At 41.6% G+C, this 22,314-nt stretch overlaps 4 protein-coding genes across 4 annotated transcripts; all 4 read right to left on the bottom strand.

Annotated features, from left to right (window-relative positions):
* Positions 1 to 1,729: 1,729 nt before the first annotated feature.
* LOC148562994 (uncharacterized) lies at positions 1,730 to 2,413 on the bottom strand. Its single transcript, XM_088491115.1, has one exon. The coding sequence runs from the start codon at positions 2,411 to 2,413 to the stop codon at positions 1,730 to 1,732; it is 684 nt and encodes a 227-aa protein (XP_088347241.1).
* Positions 2,414 to 2,467: 54 nt separating this feature from the next.
* On the bottom strand, positions 2,468 to 3,152 carry LOC107647563 (uncharacterized). The gene is made up of 2 exons (XM_016351633.2): positions 2,654 to 3,152; positions 2,468 to 2,553 (listed from the first exon to the last, which is right to left on the bottom strand). The coding sequence occupies exons 1-2, from the start codon at positions 3,150 to 3,152 to the stop codon at positions 2,468 to 2,470; spliced, it is 585 nt and encodes a 194-aa protein (XP_016207119.2).
* Positions 3,153 to 3,448: 296 nt separating this feature from the next.
* Positions 3,449 to 4,763, bottom strand: LOC148562993 (uncharacterized). The gene is made up of 2 exons (XM_088491114.1): positions 4,175 to 4,763; positions 3,449 to 3,645 (listed from the first exon to the last, which is right to left on the bottom strand). The coding sequence occupies exons 1-2, from the start codon at positions 4,761 to 4,763 to the stop codon at positions 3,449 to 3,451; spliced, it is 786 nt and encodes a 261-aa protein (XP_088347240.1).
* Positions 4,764 to 15,544: 10,781 nt separating this feature from the next.
* On the bottom strand, positions 15,545 to 17,632 carry LOC148562992 (uncharacterized). Its single transcript, XM_088491113.1, has 2 exons — positions 16,503 to 17,632; positions 15,545 to 16,352 (listed from the first exon to the last, which is right to left on the bottom strand). Exons 1-2 carry the CDS (start codon positions 17,630 to 17,632, stop codon positions 15,545 to 15,547), a joined length of 1,938 nt encoding a protein of 645 aa, XP_088347239.1.
* Between the last annotated feature and the right edge of the window lie 4,682 nt (positions 17,633 to 22,314).

The following is a 22,314-nucleotide window of genomic DNA, read 5'->3' as shown; positions in this document are numbered from 1 at the left end:
AATGCAATTAAAGAAAATAAATAGAATGATTGTTACTAATTTTTCAATATTTGTTAGATTTATCAAAATTTTTTTTACAGATTTTTAATGATAAATATTATTATAAGGAAATTAATATTAAAAATTTAATTATTATGGCTGTTGTGAAAAATGCAATTAAAGAAAATAAATAGAATGATTGTTACAAATTTTGCAATATTTGTTAGATTTTTCAAAAATTTTTTTACAGATTTTTAATTATAAATATTATTATAAGGAAATTAATATTAAAAATTTAATTATTATGGCTATTGTGAAAAATGCAATTAAAGAAAATAAATAGAATGATTGTTACTAATTTTTCAATATTTGTTAGATTTTTCAAAAAAATTTTTACAGATTTTTAATTATAAATGTTATTATAAGAAATTCTTTATTATTATTGTTGTTAGTTAGTTTTCCCGCCTGTAATAGAAAAAGAGAAGTAAACAGAGTGGTTTAAGTAGAGAATGTAATTTTTGTTTAAATTTTTAATTAATTTTTAGTATAATTATTTGTGAGGAACGTTAATCATTTTTAAATGTTTTTTTAAAAAATTAACTATAACTGTTATTGATGAAGTTGATGATAATGTTATTGTTATTGTGAGATAGTGTTATTGTTGAATGATTAGTAGAATTATTGTAGTTAAGGCATGTTAGCTTTTTTGTTATGAGAAGATTTAAATTTTTTTAATTGTAGTAATTATTATTAGCAAGTTATTTATTGTTACCGTTGTATGAATATGAATGATGGCATATATTGATTAGGAATATTTTTTTATTGTTGAGAAAAAAATGTTTAACAAATGAGTCATTAATATTAGATATTATTGTAGATGTTGTAATATGGTTGAGAATTTTGATTAGGAATATTTGTATTAGTAATGTTTTTTATTTGCAGTTTTGATTAATTTTAAGGATTAATTAAATAATTTTAGAAGTTAGAATAATTAGTTATATAAAGATTCAGTAAAATGATTGATGATAGTAAGGTAGTAATTATTTTTTATCTGACTAGTAATTTGTTATTTTTTTTTTTGTAGAAATCAAGAATGTTGACATGTAACCACCCAGTTCCTTCTTGATTTGTGGTATCTATGTTGGTAATGAATATGTAATGTGCTGCATATACTTGTTTATTCAAAATTGTATACAGGTCAGGCGGACACTCCAGAGGACAATGTCAAAGGTTACAATCTGAGGATTGATCCGCCACGTCGGAGTGCTAATCGCTTCACTCCTTCTGTCTTAAAAAAAGCGGCCAAAAAATGCAAGAACTTTGTGAAGGATGTAAAGTGGGCAATGAGAAAGTAGTTGTGGAGTTATGTTTAGGGTAATTTGTATGTGTTGGACTTTGTATTGAGTAATTTGTATGTGTTGGATTTTGTATTGAGTAATTTTTATGTGTTGGACATTATGTATTAATGACTTGGACTATGGTAAGATTATATTGTATGTTTATTATCACCTAGTTGTTATGAATTTTTTTGATGTATTAACCATCTGGAGTATGTAATAATGTTTCATAAAATACTAATATGTTCATACAGATATTGATGTATTGATGTATTAACCATCATATTATATAATGCAACAGATATGTGATAATACTAGATTGTCATCATTTATAAGGTTACATATAGCAGGTCATGTTAACTCAGATTGCTCAATCAGGTTATATTATACAAGATCATCTTAAAACTATGAACCTAGGGGGCATCTCTGTTGGTATTTGAACCAGCTGACTGACGGCATCTGCTACGACTATGTCCCTCAGCCTCACATAGCGTACATCGCCTGGGACGACATAACATCCGCGTGTCCATCTCATTCAGAAAGCGCGTCATCCTGGGGCGACCTTTCGTGACCCGTCTCAGGTACGGATTTGGTATGAACCGAGGTCCGTTATAAGCAGGCCATGTGGTAGGATTACCTAGTGGCCTAAACCTAGCTCGGTACACCCGCCGCACTTGGTCCATCTTATACACATCATGCACATATAGTTGCCAATCCAGTCGCTGGTTGGCACAACATGCGAACACATGTCTGCAAGGGATCCAGTCCACCTGGAACTCACCACAGTCACATCGAAGGCCACATAGATCGACTGCAAACTCCAGCCCGCTCGGCATCTCACGAACCTCAAAGACCTCATTCTGGCGGTCAAAGCAACTAACCTGGATGTTTCCTGATGCAAGTTGGTTTGCATGCAACTTCGATGTCACGATATCAGAAAACACATGGCCAGCATTGATCCGGGCTTCCGCCTCCGCTCTTTTTCGGGTGAACAACTCGTTTAGTCTGTAGAATGTTGCCTTCACAAGAGCAGTAATGGGAAGATTGCATGCACCCTTCAAAACTGAATTGATACACTCCACTAGATTCGTCGTCATGTGACCCCATCGGTACCCACCATCAAAGGCCAATGCGTACTGTTCGCGAGGAATTCAGTTTAACCAGTTTGTGTACGCCTCGCCACGTTCCCGTAACCGCTGGTAACGCATTTCGTACTCCCGCACCATCCTCGAATATCCTGGTAGATCACAACAAATAGAAAGAAAAGTAATCGTTTTCAATAGAATTATTTAAGGAAGAATCTGTTAATAATTTGCTTAAATCTAATAAATGGTTACCAATGTTGACGACCAATTTTTGGAGGTACGGGGCCTTGAACTTTCTCAAAAAATTTGACTCTATATGCCTGATGCAAAACATATGAAAAGCTCTAGGCGGTGACCAAGCTCCGTTACTACGTTCCACAGCTGCATTGATGGACTCGTGCCTGTCGGATATTAGACCGACACCATCCCGAGTTACAACATATTGACGCAGGTTACTAAGAAAAAAATGCCATGCATCAGAAGTCTCTCCCTCCACAATAGCAAATGCAATTGGGACGATATTGTTATTGCCATCCTGTGAAACTGCCACAAGCAGACAACCCTTATACATTCCATACAAGTGAGTCCCATCCACCTGGACAATTGGCTTATAATGTCTGAATGCCCTAATACAAGGGTAATAACTCCAAAATACACGATGCAGTACCCGAATATCACCCATCAAGTCATCGCCTTGATATGTAGGCATAGTTTCAAAATGGACAACAGCAGATGGCTCCTTGTGACACATGGCCTCAAACCATATAGGCAACGCCTCATAAGAGACTTCCCAACCTCCAAATATTTTTTCTACTGCCCTTTGCTTATCCAACCATGCTTTCCGGTAGCTCATGGTGTAGTTGAACTTCGATTGCACTTCTGCTATAACCGATTTTACCTTTAAGGAGGAGTCAGCCTCAACCAGTGGCTTTATTGCTTCTGCAATTGTGATAGAATCCAGTTTCGAATGATCCTGTGAAATGGTGGCTCTGGTACAGGTGTGGCTACCATTATACCTCCTTATAACCCAACAGTACTTCCTGCTGATCAAGCTAACCCTGATAACCCAATCACACCTGACCCATACTGTGTACACTTGGCATAAAATGTCAACGGCTCAGACTCATACACCCGGTAGTCTACGCTTCGTCGTATCGTATACTCTTTTACCGCCTTAATAACAGCTTCTCTGGAACTGAACTCCATACCAATGGCAAATTCACCATCTGCGACAATAGGAACTTCTGCTACGACAGCCACCATTGGAAAAAATTTCATTAATACACAGGTATTTCAAAAACGATTCTAAAGGTAAATCAAATTTCACTGCATCCAGTATGTTATAACTCCAGACTTTGCAACATGTTATTATGTTACTCTAAACAAAATAAGAACATAAGCAGCAAATGTAAAAACTAGAGCAGACTGGCCGGTTCAATCGTCAAAGAAACAAACCGGACCGGTCCGGTCCGATTCACGGAGATTGAACCGTACAACGGGTCGAACCTGTGCAAATAATAATGTCCACAAACTCACGCATTTTGTAATAACCATATTATAGAGAATTTAAATATTATTTTCTAATAAATACTAGTAGCATATAACAGTTAAAAAAAACAAATTTTCTATTAGTGGTAAATATTGTATTAACCCGGTTCTATCCTGACAACTACTACATTCAACGCATGACTAATTAGTGGTAAATAAAAAGTAAATTATTCATAACTCAATCAATGTCTAACTAAAAAAATCCTAATACCACGATTACTTTACCTGCAGTCATATATTCCGGATATTTCGGAACATGCATGGCTTCCAAGTCCAACACTCGCATGAATGATGGCTCCTCAAACGGCACTTCGTTTGCAAGTGCATTTGCCACTTCTGTCACATCTGGGGCCATGGTTCCGTCACCTTGATCTTCATCTCCATCTGGACCAACAAATTCGTAGTTGCTTTCGAACTCTTCTTCACTGTTACTATTATAATCTTCCCGTAGAATATTCCGGTCAGCCTCAGATTGTTCAAACTCAACATACAACTCGATGAACGAGATCTGAGACCGGTTTTCAATATACATTGAAAACATCTCCTGCATGCTCGCTTCGTCCGTCACATATTTGGTTTGATACTGGATGAATCCACCAAACACCGGTACGGGATATCTGTATAGGATACAGGATATCTTTCTTGCCCGCTCAGAATTAATCTTTTTACAGATTACACCTTTGAGTTCTTCAAATGAGATAATAAAAGGAATAACAAGATCTAATGGATTTTCACAAATAAATTTTACTCCTTCACTCGTTTGTAACAAAATCTGACCAAAATAGTATATTTTTAGCAATACTTTGTCACTCATTTTTTTCACTCAACAAAAAATAAGCATAAGCTTAGCCTTAGCAACTACACTTTCAAAATCAAAACTGAAAAACCCAGATAGAAGAGGAGAGGAAGCAGCCGCTCAACAAGGAAGAAGACGGAACTAAGCTCCCACCACTAACACTTCACTCTTTTATATCAGCATGCTTAAGGAACTCGCACCCTTCGACTAGGTTAAACTGAACCAAAAAAAAAAAGTAAACGAACTCGGACCATCCGAGTTCCTCTTAGCCCTTCCACAAAACGGAGGGTCCGAGTTCAATGTGCCTTAACTCAAACTCTCAATCACGAACTCGGACCGTGCGATATGGGACGAAATTACCTACTAAAGAAATCGTAGGGTACGATTTCAATACCCAAAATTTTTTTCCTCCAATACAAATCGGACCGTGCGATTTGTTATTCAAAATTTAATCCAAAGAATTCGTACAGTCCGAGTTCCTCTATATCACACTGACAACAAAACTGTCCTACATATTTGTCCAGTCCCCCATAACTTCATATAGACGCATAGCACACACATGGCCTCCATTTCCATAAAATTGAGCCAACAAAAACCCAATTTAAGATGTGAGCTATTTTATTATTAGACCGCGTCCAATGTGAAAGCTTTCAATGTTTATTAATCAATTATAATAAGAGAATATAAATCTCTGTGAAGAGTGAATTTTCCTTTTCCTAAATTTTTCTCATCGTCTAATTTATAAAGGATTTTTTCTTTTCACTAATATAAATAATACATATAGTCTTTTTTATCTAATAAGTTGAATTGAATTATGATTTATTTACGATAAACTGTGTGTTTATTTCTATCAAGACTTTTTTATAGAGTAAAAAATTTGTTGGCTTAACCACGTAAAGTGAATTTAGATTGTCAAAATGAGGTTTGTAGTTGGAGATATTGGTTGCGCAACAATAATTCTATTTTGTGGTATTTTTATTTTTTTAAATTTTGTTGTAAATTTTAATTTTTAGATTAATTGGTTTATTATATATATGTTTGTATAATAATTCATTAATAAATATTTTTATGATGACATCTTTATATAAAAATAATATTATAAATTATTAAATAATATTACCTTCTATTTTGATTGTGTTGGGTTTTTTTCTCTCTTTTGTGAGGCTCAAGCCAAACATTTTGAGGGTGTCTCTTTGCACTTATTGTGCCACAACCCTAAGGATTTGGATTTTCTAAAATTTGAATTTCACTTTAAAGAGTAAAGTGTGATCTTCTCCCATTGAATAGTTTCTCTTTCATATTTATTATTGGTCCTACCTATGAAATCAATGGTGAAAGATCACACTTTACTCTCTAAAGTGAAATTCAAACTTTAGAGGATCCAAATCTCAACCGTAATTAGATTTTAGGGTCATTGTGAGGGAGAGAGAACAGCCACCAAGTGAGAGAGAAGAGGGAAAAATAGAATTCTCGTTTTTATCCAAAGCAGTAAATTTCAAATGTCAGTTTCTCATTCGTTCACCGTTGGATCGGCTTGAAATTTAAACTGCGTGTTTCACTCATCTTTTTCTTTATTCTGGTCGGTGAAGATGTTGATTGGATGTTTTCAGTGGGAGAAATTGGCTTCACAAGAGAGAAATTAGGTTTCCCGTTTTTACACAGAGCAGCAATCTTTGAACGGCGATTTATCATTCTTTCACCGTTGGATTGATGTGAAATTTGGACTGTAGATTTTTCACATCTTGTTCTTCATTCTGAACGGTAGAGATTTTAATTGAAAATCTGCAGAGAGAGAAATTGACTTCAACAGTAGCTCTATTTTTTTGGTATATTTCATCTTCTTGCTTCTCATTTGAAAGCTTTGGTGCTTTGATGTTTTGGCTGGTTATATGCACATTTTTGTACTTTGTTTGAGACTCTCTTGTACCTCATTTGATTATAGTGGATCTATTTCATTGGTCTGGACGACCCGTGGTTTTTACCTCTCACATTGAGAGGATTTTCCATGTTAAAATCTCGGTGTATTCTTGTTATTGCTTTACTTGCTATATTTGCTTGTTATAGTTGCTGCCATATTGTGTTGTGAGTGCTTCCATATTGTTCTTGTATTGGATATTTGTGTCGTTTTCGCTGCTAGGCTCTTTCATACTGGTATCAGAGCTTGTTGGTATTTTTCTGGGCTTGTGATTCTGTGAACAATGGAAGCTAATACTAATACTAATAGGATGATCACTCTTAATGGTTCTAATTATGATTTGTGAAAGTCAAAGATGGAAGATTTGCTTTATGTCAAGAATTTTCATCAACTAGTTTTTGGTACAAAGAAGTCTAATGATAAATCTGATGATGATTGGACTTTGTTGCATAGACAAGTCTATGGATATATTAGGCAGTGGGTTGACGATAATGTGTTGAACTATATTATTAGAGAGACACATGCTCGGACCCTTTGGATTAAGCTTGAACAGTTGTATACTTGAAAAACTGGGAATAACAAGATGTTTTTGATCAAGTAGTTGTTGGCTTTGAAGTATACAAATGGGACATCAATGACAGATCACTTGAATAATTTTCAAAGAATTATGAATTAGTTATATATCTTCCATGGGTATCAAATTTGATGAAAAGGTTCAAGGATTGTTACTTCTTGGCTCCTTACCAGACTCGTGGAAAATTCTCAAAATGTCATTGTCTAATTCTGCTCCTGATAGTGTAATCTCTATGGATCTTGCCAAGAGCAGTATTTTGAATGAAGAGATGAGAAGAAAATCACAAGGTACATCGACTACACATTCAGATGTTCTTGTTTCTGAGTCTAGGAGGAGAAACAAAAGTCGAGGTTCTAAAGGTAGAGATCAAAGCAGAAGCAAGTCTCGAGGAAAGTATAAGAATATTGAGTGTCATCATTGTAGTCAAAAGGGATATGTGAAGAAATTTTGTTGGCAGTTAAAGAAGGAGAAAGCCAAGGCAAGTAAAGACAAAAGCACAAATAAAGATGATGGTAGCAATGAAGACAAGGTTAATGTAACTCATGATGATTTTCTTATTGTTGAGGAGTTTGAATCTGTTAACCTTGTTGATAATAGCACTAGTTGGGTGATTGATAGTGGTGCTTCTATTCATGTTACATCTAGGAGGGATTTCTTTACCTCTTATACTCCTGGTGATTTTGGTGATGTGAAAATGGCTCATCAAGGTGTTGCAAAATGTGCTGGTGTTGGACGGATTTGTTTAGAAACCTTCAACGGTACCAAGTTGACTTTGAAGCGTGTGAAGCATGTTCCAGATATTCGGTTGAACTTACTTTCTGTTGGTAAGTTGTGTGATGAAGACTTGGATAGCTCATTCTCCCGTGATAGTTGGAAGTGCACCAAGGGTTCCATGGTTGTTGCTAGAGGTACATGACACTCTACTCTTTATTTAACTCAAGCAAAGATTGTAAAAGATGTTGTTAATGCTGCTGAGTTTGTTGATGAAACTGATTTATGGCATAAGAGATTATGGCATATGAGTGAGAAGGGTATAAATATGTTATCCAAGAGGAATCTTTTATCTGGTTGTAAGGTTGCTTTGTAAAAGTGCAACCATTATTTTGTTGGAAAACAAAACAGGGTTTCTTTTAAGAGTCATCCACCTTCAAGAAAGCAGAAGATACTTGACTTGGTGCATTCTGATGTATGTGGGCCGATGAAGACAATAACACTTGGAGGGTCTATCTATTTTGTAACCTTTATTGATGATCATTCTAGAAAATTATGGGTTTACACTTTGAAGACCAAAGATCAAGTTTTGAATGTGTTCAAGCAATTTCAAGCTTCTGTTGAAAGAGAAACTGGGAAGAAGTTGAAATGCATTCGATCTGACAATGGTGGTGAGTACTCAGGTCCATTTGATGCTTATTGTAAAGAGCATGGTATAAGACATCAGAAGACTCCTCCGAAGACTCCTCAGTTGAATGGCTTGGCTGAAAGGATGAACAGAATATTGGTTGAAAGAGTTAGGTATTTATTGTCACAATCTGGATTGGCAGAATCCTTTTGGGGTGAAGTTTTGAGCACTATTGTTCATATCTTGAACCGGACACCATGTGTTCCCTTGCAATTTGAAGTGCCAGAGAAGGTATGGTCAGGTAAAGATGTTTCTTATGATCATTTAAGAGTCTTTGGATGTAAAGCTTTTGTTCATATTCCTAAAGATGAGAGATCTAAGCTTGATATAAAGACTAGGCAGTGTATTTTTATTGGCTATGGCATGGATGAGTTTGGTTACAGGTTTTATGATCCTGTTAGCAAGAAGGTGATTCGGAGTAGAGATGTTGTCTTTGTTGAAGACTAAACATTGAAGGATGTTGATAATGTGGAGAAGCCAATGGTTCAGCCTAGTGATGATTTTTCTGACTTGGATATTACTCTCTCTATGCCTATGGTAGAAGATGGTAGAGTTGAAGCTCAAAATAATGAGCATGATACAAGTGCAGGTGAAGATGGAACAGTTGATCCGATACTTGATGAAGTTGGTAATGATGATCAAGATGAAGAACCAGCTTTAGAAATTCCTGCAAATGCACTTAGAAGGTCTACAAGAGAGAGAAAGCCTTCGTCAAGGTATTCTCCACATGAGTTTGTTTTGTTGACTGATGGGGAAGAACATGAATGCTTTGGAGAGGCTGTTGAAGATGAAAGAAAAACTCAATGGCTTGAAGCTATGCAAGAAGAAATGAAGTCATTGCTTGAGAATGATACCTATGAGTTGGTGAAGCTACCGAAGGGTATGCGAATTTTGAAGAACAAATGTGTATTTAGAATCAAGAATGAAGAACACAATTCTAAGCCTCGGTATAAGACTAGATTGGTTGTTAGAGGTTTTAGCCAGAGAAAAGGTGTTAATTATGAGGAGATCTTTTCTCCTGTTGTGAGGATGTCATCCATTCGTGCTGTGCTTGGATTAGCAGCGTCTCTTGATCTGGAGATTGAGCAAATGGATGTGAAGACAACTTTTCTTCATGGTGATTTAGACAAGGAGATCTACATGGAGCAACCGGAGGGCTTTGTTGTTAAAGGAAAGGAAGATTTTGTGTGCAAGCTTAAGAAGAGTCTTTATGGGTTGAAGCAAGCTCCAAAACAGTGGTACAAGAAGTTTGAATCTATTATGGGAAAGCATGGTTACCGTAAGACAACTTCAGATTATTGTGTATTTGTGCAAAAATTTTCTAATGATGATTTTATCATTCTTTTGCTTTATGTGGATGATATTTTGATTGTGGATAAGAATGCTTTGAGGATTAATGAGTTGAAGAAACAGTTGAGCAAGTTCTTTGCTATGAAGGACTTGGGTCCTGCCAAACAAATTTTGGGCATGACTATTACTCGTTATAGAGATTCCAAGAAGCTTTATTTGTCACAGGAGAAGTACATAAAGAAGGTGCTTCAAAGATTTGGCATGAATGATGCCTAATGTATTGCTAGTTCTTTTGCTCCTCATTTTAAGTTGAGCACCAAGCAGTGTCCAACCACTGATGAGGAGAAACAAGCAATGGATGAAATTCCTTATGCCTCAGCTGTTGGAAGCTTGATGTATGCTATGGTGTGTACTAGACCAGACATTGCTCTTGCGGTTGGTACTGTGAGTCGTTTTCTCTCTAATCTAGGTAAAGAATATTGGAATGCTGTTAAATGGATTATGAGATATCTCAAAGGTACAACTAACTTGAGTTTGAGTTTTGGTAGTGAAAAACCTTTGCTAGTTGGCTTTACTGATGCAGACATGGCAGGAGATATTGATTCTCGAAAGTCTACTTCAGGTTATTTGGTCAAGTTTGCAGGGGGAGCTATTTCATGGCAGTCAAAGCTACAAAAGTGTGTTGCATTTTCTACCACAGAGGCAGAGTTTATTGCAGCAACTGAAGCATGTAAAGAGTTGTTGTGGATGAAAAAATTTCTTGCAGCACTTGGTTTTAAGCAAGACCGTTATGTGTTGTTGTGTGATAGCCAAAGTGCTATTCATCTTGCCAAGAATTCTATTTTTCATGCAAGATCTAAACATATTGATGTTAGGTATCACTGGATACGGGATATGTTAGATTCCAAGTTGTTGGAACTTGAGAAAGTTCACATTGATGACAATGGTGCTAATATGATGACAAAAGCATTGTCAAGAGAAAAGTTTGAAACATGTTGTTTGATCGACGGAATGGCGAGAGCCTCCACCTAGTCGAGAAGGGGGAGATTTGCTGAGTATTTTTCTCTCCCTTGTGAGGTCCAAGCTCAGCATTTTGAGGGTGGCTCTTTACACCCATTGTGCCACAACCCTAATCAGATTTTGGGGTCATTGTGAGGGAGAGAGAATAGCCACCAAGTGAGAGAGAAGAGGAAAAAACAGAATTTTCGTTTTTATCCAAAGTAGTAAATTTAAAATGTCAGTTTCTCATTCGTTCTGGTCGGTGGAGATGTTGATTGGAGGTTTGAAGTGGGAGAAATTGGCTTCGCAAGAGAGAAATTAGGTTTTCCTTTTTACACAGAGCAGCAATCTTTGAACGGCGATTTCTCATTCTTTCACCATTGGATCGACGTGAAATTTGGACTGTAGATTCTTCACATTTTGTTCTTTATTATGAACGGTGAAGATTTTAATTAGAGGTCTTTAGAGGGAGAAATTGGCTTCGACAGCAGCTCTATTTTTTTGGGTATATTTCATCTTCTTGCTTCTCATTTGAAAGCTTTGGTACTTTGATGTTTTGGCTGGTTATATGCATATTTTTGTGCTTTGTTTGAGACTCTCTTGTACTTCATTTGATTATAGTAGAGCTATTTTATTGGTCTGGACGACCCGTGGTTTTTACCTCTCACATTGAGAGGGTTTTTCACGTTAAAATCTTGGTGTGTTCTTGTTATTGCTTTACTTGCTATATTTGTTTATTATAGTTGCTGCCATATTATGTTGTGAGTGCTTCTATATTATTTTTGTGTTGGATATTTGTATCGTTTTCGCTGCTAGACTCTTTCAGATTGTACTAAACCTTTATTTAGGACTTGATGTATGTGTTTTTTATTTTTCACTTCGAGAGATTTTTTATATTAAAATTTTAGAGTGTATGTATTATTCTTATCTCTCAGTTTTTTAGATTTGTTTTGTTTGTATAATTTTTAACTATATTATTGTCGATTACTACTGACATTTTAATTCGGTGTAGTATTGTTGGTTTTCTTATTCATATAAAAAATTATAAAAATATTATTTGTACACTAAAATTAGTCATTAAAATCAGTTATTAATATATTTGTATATAAATATATGTATGTACGAGATGTCTCTGGTACGGTTTGAAGGGTGGATCGGGAACCCGCGAACCTGAGCTGAAGCCGGGTTGCCTGACTGGAGCAATGGGGGGAGGTACCTGCAAAGACACTCCGACGCTCAAGTCAGAATGGATCTAAGAGGTAGAAGGTGTGAGGAATGAATGAATACCTGGAGGGACTTGGGTCCTCCTTTTATAGGTATTTGGTGAGCATCTTATCTTATCTTATTTGGCTAAGATAAGGGAGATATTTGAATTTGAAAGTCGGTTAGGAGTTCTAGAGGGCCGGTTTCGAGCCTTCTGGAAGATGGAGGCGGGTCGGACCCGAGAAACCGGGTTCGAGTTTAGTCGTGGGTCTGGGATCCGTGGGCCGGATCCGTAACAATTGCCCCCGCAGCGGGAGAGCAAACAAGGTCAGTCTGTCGCTGGAAGGTGTGGTATTTGACTGCGGGCTGGGTCTTTAGTTTTTCTTGGGTGTTCGTTTGATTCTCCGTCGCGAGATCGGTGTCTCGGCCTTGGCTTTTGCTGGAAGGTTCGTCTGACCGTTTTGGTTTGACGTGACTCTTCCGAGCCTACTGCGTCTGTTGCGTTCTTCGAGGCGTGCTTTATTAGCTTCTATTTTCGAGGGGGGTGTTTAATGCGAGGGAGCATTTTCCTCTTTTGCCCCTACGAGCCTTACCTTGTTTTTAGGGTTATTTGTGTATTTTCGCCCCCCTTCTTCTGTAACCGTTTTGGCCTTTTAATTCCCTCGTTTGTTTTGTTTTTTTCTTTTTTCGTTCTTTTGAAGAAATCTTCTCTTCTCTCTGTGTCACTGTTCTCTGGTGCTTTTTTGCCGCTTCTGCTTCTCAAGCTTCCCCAGGATCTTTTTCTCTGTTTCCAGGTTGGTGTGCTTCTTTTTTGTTTTGTGCTATGCCTATTTTGTATTTGCCATGCGTTGTACTTTGTTATTTTATTGCTGCATTGTGTTTTCTGCGGTGGTATTTTAAGTTTTGGAGGGGGGCTGAGTGTGGTTGTGTTTGGTTAGTAGTGGCGGTGCACCACCGTGTTGGTTTTGGCAGTAGCGGTAGGTTTCTGTTCTTGCTTCTACGTAGGGTTGGTAGGCTGATGGTGGTGCTCCTCCCTGTTTTAGGTATGCATCGGCGGAGAAATGAGGGTGTTGGTGCTCCCGTGGCTCCCTCCAGGGGCGTCCCCGCTCGCTACACTTGGGTGACTAGCGATGTGTGGGGCGTTCCGTCACGGATGACGGAGGCCGATCTTCAACGCCTCCGTGATCAGGGGGCGATTTGTGGTGGCGGTGAGATGGAGCGGCAGTACGAGCTTGCCCTTCCAGATGCCGACGAGCGTGTCTGTTATTTAAATCTTCATTCGCCCACTGTTCCGGACTGGATGTGGGTTTACGAGTCGATGTTTACACGGCTCGGCGTGCGGTTTCCTTTCTCGCCGTTTGTTCAGAATTTGCTGAGTCGGTGTTCCGTGGCGCCGTCTCAGCTTCATGCGAATAGTTGGGCTGCCGTGCGGTCTTTTGAGTTGGTGTGCCGGTATCTCGACCTTTCGGCTTCTGTTCCTGTTTTTCTTTTTCTTTTCTTATGCACTCTCCCGACTAAAGAAGGGAAGCATAAGAAGGGATACATGTCATTCCGTGCTCAGCCTCATCGCTGAATTTTTGGGTTGTTTGAGGATTCCTTTCACGGTTTCAAAAGGGAGTATTTTAAGGTGCGTCCCGTTCAGGGGCATCATCCGTTTTGGTTGTCGCCGGAAGGCGTCCGCCGGTTTCTGACGTACTGGAATTTCCGTGCTGGCCCGTCGGTTTTGACTAAGTTCACCTATGATGGCTTGTCCCAGGAGGATAAGGATGTCGCCAACATTTTGTGGCATTTGTTTGGCGAGCGTCCGTTGAATCCTCGGGATGTCATGGGGGACCCTGAGGCTTGTTGGGCGTATATCGGTGTGTGCTCTATCTCTTTCCTGATTTTTTGTTTCGTTTTTCCCGAGTTTGTAACTTGATTTTTCTTTGGTTTCTTTCAGTTGAGATGGCTGGTGGGCTGACTTCTTTGGCTAGGTTGAAGGCCGCGATGGGTCGGGAGGAGGGATCTTCGTCTCCTTCTACCCCTGTCTATCCTGCCGTGGATTCTCAGCCGGTTTCTCAGGAGGTGGTTTCCTCGGGTGCGCGGGCCGATGCTCAAGTTTCTCCTGGTCCTGCGAACTCTCCTGAAGTCGTCGTGGTGACGGCTGCTGAGGCTTCTCAGAAGAGAAAAAGGCCTGAAGACCCGAGCAGCGAGACTTTTGAGCAGGAGGGTTTGGTGCCTAGTGTGATGGATTGTCGTTTCGATGCCCCGGGTTTTATTGATCAACACTTGATGCCTGGTACGGAGCCGTTTTTTGATGGTTGCGATGTTTCGTTCTAGGCCAAGTCGGTGTACCGTGCCCTCCTTCGGTCTGCTGTCGTTGTTCGGAAGGCTGAGCCCGTGATGGCTCAAGTTGGTTTGCTGGATAAGAAACTTCGTCACTCTCAGGCTGAAATGGTTAAGCTGAAGGAGAAGCTTGAGACTGTCGAGATTGCGAGGGAGAAGGCAGTGAAGTCTTCTGAGGAGGCTGGGGCAGAGATTTCCGGCTTTCCGAGGTTGAGACTTCACTTGTTTCTCAGCTGGGTGAGGAGCGGCAGAAGGCTTCTGATGCGGGTTCCCAGGCTGCCGTGCTTCTTGGTGAGACGGAGGCTTTGAAGGCCGAGGTTGCTGCCTTGAAGAGGGAGAAAACGGAGCTGTTGGCTGATGCTAAGGATGCGATCGCTGCTACCGAGGAGACGATGAAGGCACAGGCCCTGGTGCTGGCTCCGGGCGTGGACGTGTCCGTGATGGGAGCGTTCAAGACCGTTCGTGATGGCCGGATAGTCGACCTCGAGTAGCTTTATCTCTTTGTAATTTTGTATTTTTGTCTTGAGACTTGGTTTTGTTTTTTGGATATTTTGGTTTGGCCGTGGGCCGTGTAACCGTGACTTTGTGATTCCGAATTCGTTAAATGACTTTTTCGGCCGTTCGGGCCTTTTTGTATATTCCGTTTAAGACTGTTCCGTTTTTTAGTATATTTCATTCCGTTTGGGATGAGCGGACCGTCGTGTGGTCGTATTTTCATGGATATCCGTGTGTCGGGCCTGAGGGGTGATCGGTCCCCTAGTCGTGGCCGTAATTTTGTTCCGTTATTTGGGACATTTTAAAATTGAAGAATTTAGGGATAGCCTTTTAATGAAATTTTATTGATGGGTGGGCCTCGTTAAAACCCTCCGTCTTTGGGGGGAAAGAGTACCCGGGATTGATACTTAAGCAATTTTCAAGAGTTTGTAAAATGGGAAGATAAGCAAATTTGTAAAATGGGAAGATACATAAACAAGTAAGAAGAGGTGACCTAGTTAGGTCGGCCTAGGTGTAGTATCGCCGTAAATTTGCGGCATTCCAGGTCCTTGGGACTTCGTCGCCGTTAAGCCGTTCGAGTTTGTATGCTCCTTTTCCGATTACCGCCTTGATTCTGTATGGTCCTTCCCAGTTGGGGGTGAGTTTCCCTTCTCCTGGGGCGGGGGACCGATGTCGTTTCGTTGTAGGACGAGGTCGTCGGCCGCAAATTCCCGTCGGACGACGCCATGGTTGAATCTTAAGCTGATTCTCTGTTTTAGGGCTATCTCTTTGATGTGAGCTATGCTTCTTTCCTCGTCAATGAGGTCTCGTTCTGCTTCCTCGTCGTTACCGCCGACCGTTTTTCTGGGGCTTGGGTCTCTGATTTCTACCGGGATGACCGCCTCCACGCCGTATGTTAGTCGGAAGGGAGTTTCTCTCGTGGTCGTTTGCGGTGTGGTTCGGTATGACCATAGGACCGATCCGAGCTCGTCGGCCCATAGTCCTTTGGCTTCGTCGAGCCGTTTCTTGAGTCCTTTGATGATTATTTTATTTGCGGATTCCACCTGTCCGTTTGTTTGGGGGTGTTCTACCGAGCTGAAACGGTGAGATACGCGTAGTCCTTCTAAGAATTCTCTGAACTTTTTGTCGGCAAATTGGGTTCCATTGTCCGAGATAACGATCTCGGGGATCCCGAATCGGGTGATGATCTGTCGCCAGAGGAATTTACGGCATTGGGCTGCCGTTATGGAGGCTAGGGGTTCGGCTTCGATCCACTTGGTGTAGTAGTCTATGGCGACGATGAGGTACCAGAGTTGACCGGGTGCCGTAGGGAAGGGTTCGACGAGGTCGATCCCCCAGGTGCCAAATGGCTGTTCTGCCGATATGATGCTGAGCTGGTGTGGTGCGGCTTGGTGGATATTGGCGTGCCTTTGGCATTTGTCGCAGCTTTTAACTATTTGTATGGAATCCCGGATAACCGTGGGCCAGAAGTAGCCTGCTCTAATGACTTTTTGGGCTAATGTTTTTCCTCCGACGTGGTGGCCGCAGCAACCTTCGTGGATTTCACAGAGTATGTACTCCGTGTTCTCGGGTTCGACGCATTTGAGTAGGGGTTGCGAGAATCCACGTTTGTATAGCTGTCCTGTGACAACGGTATAGTTGGCGGCTTCCCATTTTATTCGTTTACCCTCTTTGGGATCCGACAACAGTGTTCCGTCAAGGAGGTACTGTAGGATAGGGTAGGTCCAAGATCCTTGGTTCGAGAGTGTTAGATGAGCGTTGGTTGTCGTTGACACAGAGGGTGACTTGACGACTTCCTGGATAAGCGATTTATTACCGTGTCCTGGTTTGGTACTGGCTAGTTTGGAAAGTAGGTCTGCCCTGGCGTTTCGTTCCCTAGGGACATGCTGTATGGTAACTCGCTCGAATCCTTCTTTTAGTTTGTTTACCTTAGCGAGGTACTGTTGGAGTAGGGGATCTCGTGTCTGGTAGTCTCCGTTGATTTGGGAGCTGACTACCTGTGAGTCGGTATTTACCTCTAGGACCTTTGCTCCGACTTCCCGAGCTAGGGCTAGGCCTGCCAGGAGGGCCTCGTATTCTGCCTGGTTGTTTGAGACTGGGAATTTATATCGTACTGATTGTTCGATTACGACTCCGTTCTGACTTTCGAGAATGACTCCGGCACCTCCAAAGGTGACGTTTGACGAGCCGTCAACATGTAGTTTCCACGATTCGGGGGTGGAGTTTCCTGGGGTCATCTCGGCGATAAAGTCGGCCATGGCCTGTGCTTTGATCGCGTACCGGGGTTCGAACTTGATTTCGAATTGAGATAGTTCGATGGACCATGCTAACATTCTTCCCGCAAGGTCGGGTTTTTGTAGTACTTGTTTGACCGCCTGGTCGGTTTGGACCGTCAAGGGGTGGGCCTGGAAGTATTGTCGCAGGCGTCGGGAGGCCGTGAGGAGTGTAAAAGCTAATTTTTCTAGTCGTGAGTAGCGAGTTTCCGCTTCTTGCAAGACTTTGCTTATGAAGTAGATAGGTTCTTGTTCCTTTTTCATGTTTTCACGGATGAGTGCTGCTGCGAGTGCCTCTTCCGTAATGGAGAGGTACAGGTAGAGTGTTTCCCTGTTTGGGGTTTGGCAAGGATTGGTGGTTCCGCTAGGACTTTCTTGAAATGCTGGAATGCTTCTTCGCACTCCGTCTCTCATTTAAAAGGGGCTCCTTTTTTCATTAGTTTGAAGAAAGGGATCGCTTTTTGAGCCGATGCCCCGAGAAAGTATGATAACGCCGTCAATCGGCCGGTGAGCTTTTGGATGTCTTTGAGGTTTTTTGGGCTCGTCATTTCGAGGACGGCGCAACATTTCTCCGGGTTTGCTTCAACTCCGCGCTGCGTGATCATAAAGCCGAGGAACTTCCCTGCCTCCATCCCGAAGGCACATTTTGCCGGGTTGAGTTGCATTTGGTGCTTTCGTAGGGTGTTCATTATGACCTTGAGGTCGTCGGTGAGTTATTCGTCGGATTCAGTTTTAGCGAACATGTCATCTATGTAGACTTCTAGTTTGCTTCCGGACAGGTTTTGAAATATCTTGTTGACGAGTCTTTGATAGGTGGCTCCAGCGTTTTTCAGGCCGAAGGGCATCACTGTGTAGCAGTATGTCCCGTCTGGGGTGATGAACGCTGTTTTTTCTTCGTCTGGTCAGTGCATCGAAATCTGGTTGTAGCCAGAATATGCGTCCATGAAGCTGAGGTATCGGTGGCCGGATGCGGCATCTACTAATCCGTCAATGTTTGGTAGGGGAAAGGCGTCCTTCGGGCAGGCTTTGTTGAGGTCCGTGTAGTCGACGCACATTCGCCATTTCCCGTTAGATTTTTTCACTAGCACGACGTTTGCTAACCAGGTCGTGTAGGGGAGTTCCCTGATGAAGTTGGCTTCGAGTAGGGCTTTGACTTGCTTCTTGACCTCGGCGGCTCGGTCTGGCGACATTTTTCGCCTCCTTTGTGCCACTGGTTTAGCTTTGGGGTCCACGGGTAGCCGGTGGGACATTAGGTCGGGGCTTATTCCCGGCATGTCGGCTGGTGTAAATGCGAACAAATCTCTGTTTTGCTTCAAGAGTTGGGAGAGTTCTTCTTTGAGATCATATGGGAGGTTCCTATTAATGAAGGTGTATTCCTCTTTGCTTGGCCCTATTTGTAGCTTTTCCATGTCTCCTTCTGGCTCTGGCCTGGGTTGGCCGTCTTTCCGAGCATCCAGGTCGGCTAGGAATACCCCGGCCGCGTCTCGGGATTTCTTTCTTAGGGCTAGGCTGGTGTTGTCGCATTTGGCTGCGACTTCTCGGTCCCCGTGGATGGTACTGACGGAGCCGTCGTCGGTTCTAAACTTCATGAGGAGGTATTTGGTAAAGATGACTGCGGAGAAGTCATTGATTGTTTTTCTTCCGAGAATCACGTTATAGGCTGTGGATAGGGGTGGAAAAAGGCCAGGCGTCCTGCCAGGGGCCTGTAGCCTGGCCTGTGTTTGGCCTGGCCTGGCCTGGCCTGTTATAAAATAGGCACAGGCCCAGGCTCTTTTAAAAGCCTTAATATGTTAATAGGCCAGGCCCAGGCTCGTTAATTAGCCTTATTGGCCTGTCAGGCCTGCCTGGGCCTGTTAAAATATAATTAAATATATAAATAATTATTTATTATAACAAAATTATGAGATATTTTAAATCTATTATATTTTATTATAAATATTTTTGTATATTTTAAATACATTAAAAGTTTAAAATTTTTTTATAAATATTAAATATATGACATATTACATATAAATATTTTTATTAAAAAAGAATTTATTTAAATAATATTTTTATTTTTGTAAAAAAAAAAATAGGCCTTTTAACAGGCTTCAAGCCAGGCCAGGCTGAATAACAGGCCAGGCCTAGTACCTTATAAAGAGCCTATAACAGGCTGCAGGCCAGGCTCAGGCCAATTAATTGTATGACAAGCCAGGCCTGTTAAGAGCAAAGCCTGGCCTGGCCTGGCCTGTTTCCACCCCTAGCTGTGGAGTCTTTTAGGACTACGAATTTGGATAAGATTGTCTTCTTTTGGTTGCTTGTTCCTATGGTGATGGGAAGGGTGATCGAGCCATCTGGTTTGAGAAAGTTGTCTCCGAGTCCCGTGACACCGTTGCGGTGTGTTTGGAGGTTGTCGTTGTGGAGCCCGAGCTTATCGAAGGCTCCTCGGAAGAGGATGTTCGAGTCTGCCCCGATGTCTACTAGTATCCTTCGTACTAGTCCTGTTCCGATTCTAGCCGAGATGACGAAGGGGGCATCTTCGGCCGAGGTGCCGTGCTGGCAATCCTCTGGTAAGAAGGTTATCGTGTTGTCGGCCGTAATGGTTGGAGTTTGGTTTCTGACCGCCATTACTTTGAGATCTTTTTTCATTGTTAGTTTCGACTTGCTCGATATGTCCTTGCCCGTGATGACGTTTACAATGATGGTCGGGTCGTCTTCTGGGCTTTCCCTGGGGGGTTGCCTTTGGGTTCTCGGGTTACGCCCGTCTTTTTCCGGCAACCTGTCTCTTTCCGCACGTCTTGGTTCTCTGATGATTTTGGTAAATTCTGGGAGTTTGCCGTCTCGTATGGCTTGTTCGAGGGCGTCTTTAAGGTCAAAACAATCTTGTGTTTTGTGACCGTAACCTCGGTGGTAGTCGTAGTAGAGGGTTTTGTTGCCTCCCGTCCTTTCTTTGAGTTGTCGGGCTTTCGGAATGATGCCTCGATCTGCTATTTGGTGGTATATTTCAGTAATTGGTGCTGTCAGGGCGTGTAATTAGAGAATTTGCCAATTCTTGGTGGTCGGTTTGTATTTGTCGGTCTGGGGTGGTCCCTTTGATTCTCTTTGGGTGGTGGATTTTGGCGAGAAGCCGAGTTGCTGTGTTGGGTGTTGCTGTGTTGCCGTTTGTTGGCGGCGACAACCTGGCTAACTTCTTCGTCATTGATGTAATCTTTGGCGACATTCTGGATCTCGTGCATGGTCCATACTGGTTTAGTGGTGAGGTGTTTGCGAAAATCTTCGTTCATGAGTTCGTTGGTTAAACAAAGGCTTGCGACGGAATCCGTGAGTCCGTCGACCGTCAGGCATTCGTCGTTGAAGCAGTCGAGGTATTTCCTTGTGGATTCTTCTTGTTTTTGCGTGACCCCTAGCAAGCTGATGGGGTGTTTGGCTTTGGTGATTCTAGTTGTGAACTGGGCCATGAACTTTCGTGCTATATCGTGGAAATTGGCTATGGATCCGTTTGGGAGGGCGTTGAACCATTTGATTGCCGGTCCTACGAGGGTTACCGGGAAGGCTCTGCATCGGACTGCGTCGGCCGCTCCTTCTAGGTTCATCCTGGCCTCGAAGGCCGTTAGATGTTCCTGGGGGTCTTTGGTCCCATCGTACTTCATGTCGGTAGGTTTGTCGAAACCTTTGGGGAGTTTTGCTCTTAAGATTCTCTCTGTGAAGGGTGTAGCTCCCATTATTGTGTGGTCGTTTCTTGTGCGCTTGGTATTTCGGTACCTCCGATCTTCGTCTGAGTCGTGTTGACGGCTTAGATCTCGGGAGGCGCTACGGTTGTGTTTCTTGTTGTATCGTCGTTCCGGCGATTTTTCGTGAGCGTGGTCGCGTGAGGCGCTGCGACCGTCTCTCCTATTGTGTCGTCGGGTTGGTGACCTACTGTGGCGAGATCTTGATCTGGAAGTTGCCTGGCTTCCGCGTTCATTGTTGTGTTTTTCTCTATTAGTCAGTTTGCCTTCGAGCTCCTGGACCCGGAGGCAGAGATCTTGGATGATCTGTGCCGCTTTGTCCTTGGCTTTCTCAGGATGTCGTTGGTCCGTGACGACGTGGTCGTTCGTGTGGTGGACAGTACTTGCTATTCTTGCTTGGTTTGTGACCTCCCGGTGTTCTGCGGTTGGGTTAAGCGATTGGGAGTCATCCTGGCTTGAGGGGGTTTCCTCCAGGACGTCCCCCATCCGGCTCGGCTGGCGCAAGGTCCCCACAAACGGCGCCAATGTACGAGATGTCTCTGGTACGGTTTGAAGGGTGGATCGGAAACCCGCGAACCTGAGCTGAAGCCGGGTTGCCTGACTGGAGCAATGGGGGGAGGTACCTGCAAAGACACTCCGACGCTCAAGTCAGAATGGATCTAAGAGGTAGAAGGTATGAGGAATGAATGAATACCTGGAGGGACTTGGGTCCTCCTTTTATAGGTGTTTGGTGAGCATCTTATTTTATCTTATTTGGCTAAGATAAGGGAGATATTTGGATTTGAAAGTCGGTTAGGAGTTCTAGAGGGCCGGTTTCGGGGCTTCCGGAAGATGGAGGCGGGTCGGACCCGAGAAACCGGATTCGGATTTAGTCGTGGGTCCAGGATCCGGATCCTGGACTGGATCCGTAACAATGTATAATTTAATTTATTTTTAATATGTATTTATATTACACTATTACAGTATGTATTTTATACTAGTAGTTAACTTTAATAACTAATTTTAGTGTTAATCCAAAAAAATTATTATTATTGTAGCAAAGGTCAGAAATATTCACACGTCATGTCAAACAAATTATTAAATTAAGGATAATTTTAGGATCACTATATTATGGTAGCTATAATAATTATAATATTTAAAAAAAATAAAAAATATAATTTTAATTTTTAAAACATTTGTATAATTATCATAATTACTATAAATATAGATATATTAAAATTCACCTTAAATTAATTGAAATTAAAGATGCGCAAACTTATATATAAATTTATGGCGCAAGATACATCCAATTGGAGAAGCAAACAAACTATTTCCTTTGATAGATAAGTTATGAATTCCAAAAAACAGGGAATCCAAACAAACTACTTCTTTATTCTAATATTATAAACG

This window comes from Arachis ipaensis, chromosome B6, assembly GCF_059453495.1.
Source record: "Arachis ipaensis isolate K30076 ecotype BB chromosome B6, ASM5945349v1, whole genome shotgun sequence".
NCBI classification, from domain to species: Eukaryota; Viridiplantae; Streptophyta; class Magnoliopsida; order Fabales; family Fabaceae; genus Arachis; species Arachis ipaensis.
Note: the sequence above shows the minus strand (reverse complement) of the source record. Positions and strands in the feature narration are given on the sequence as shown.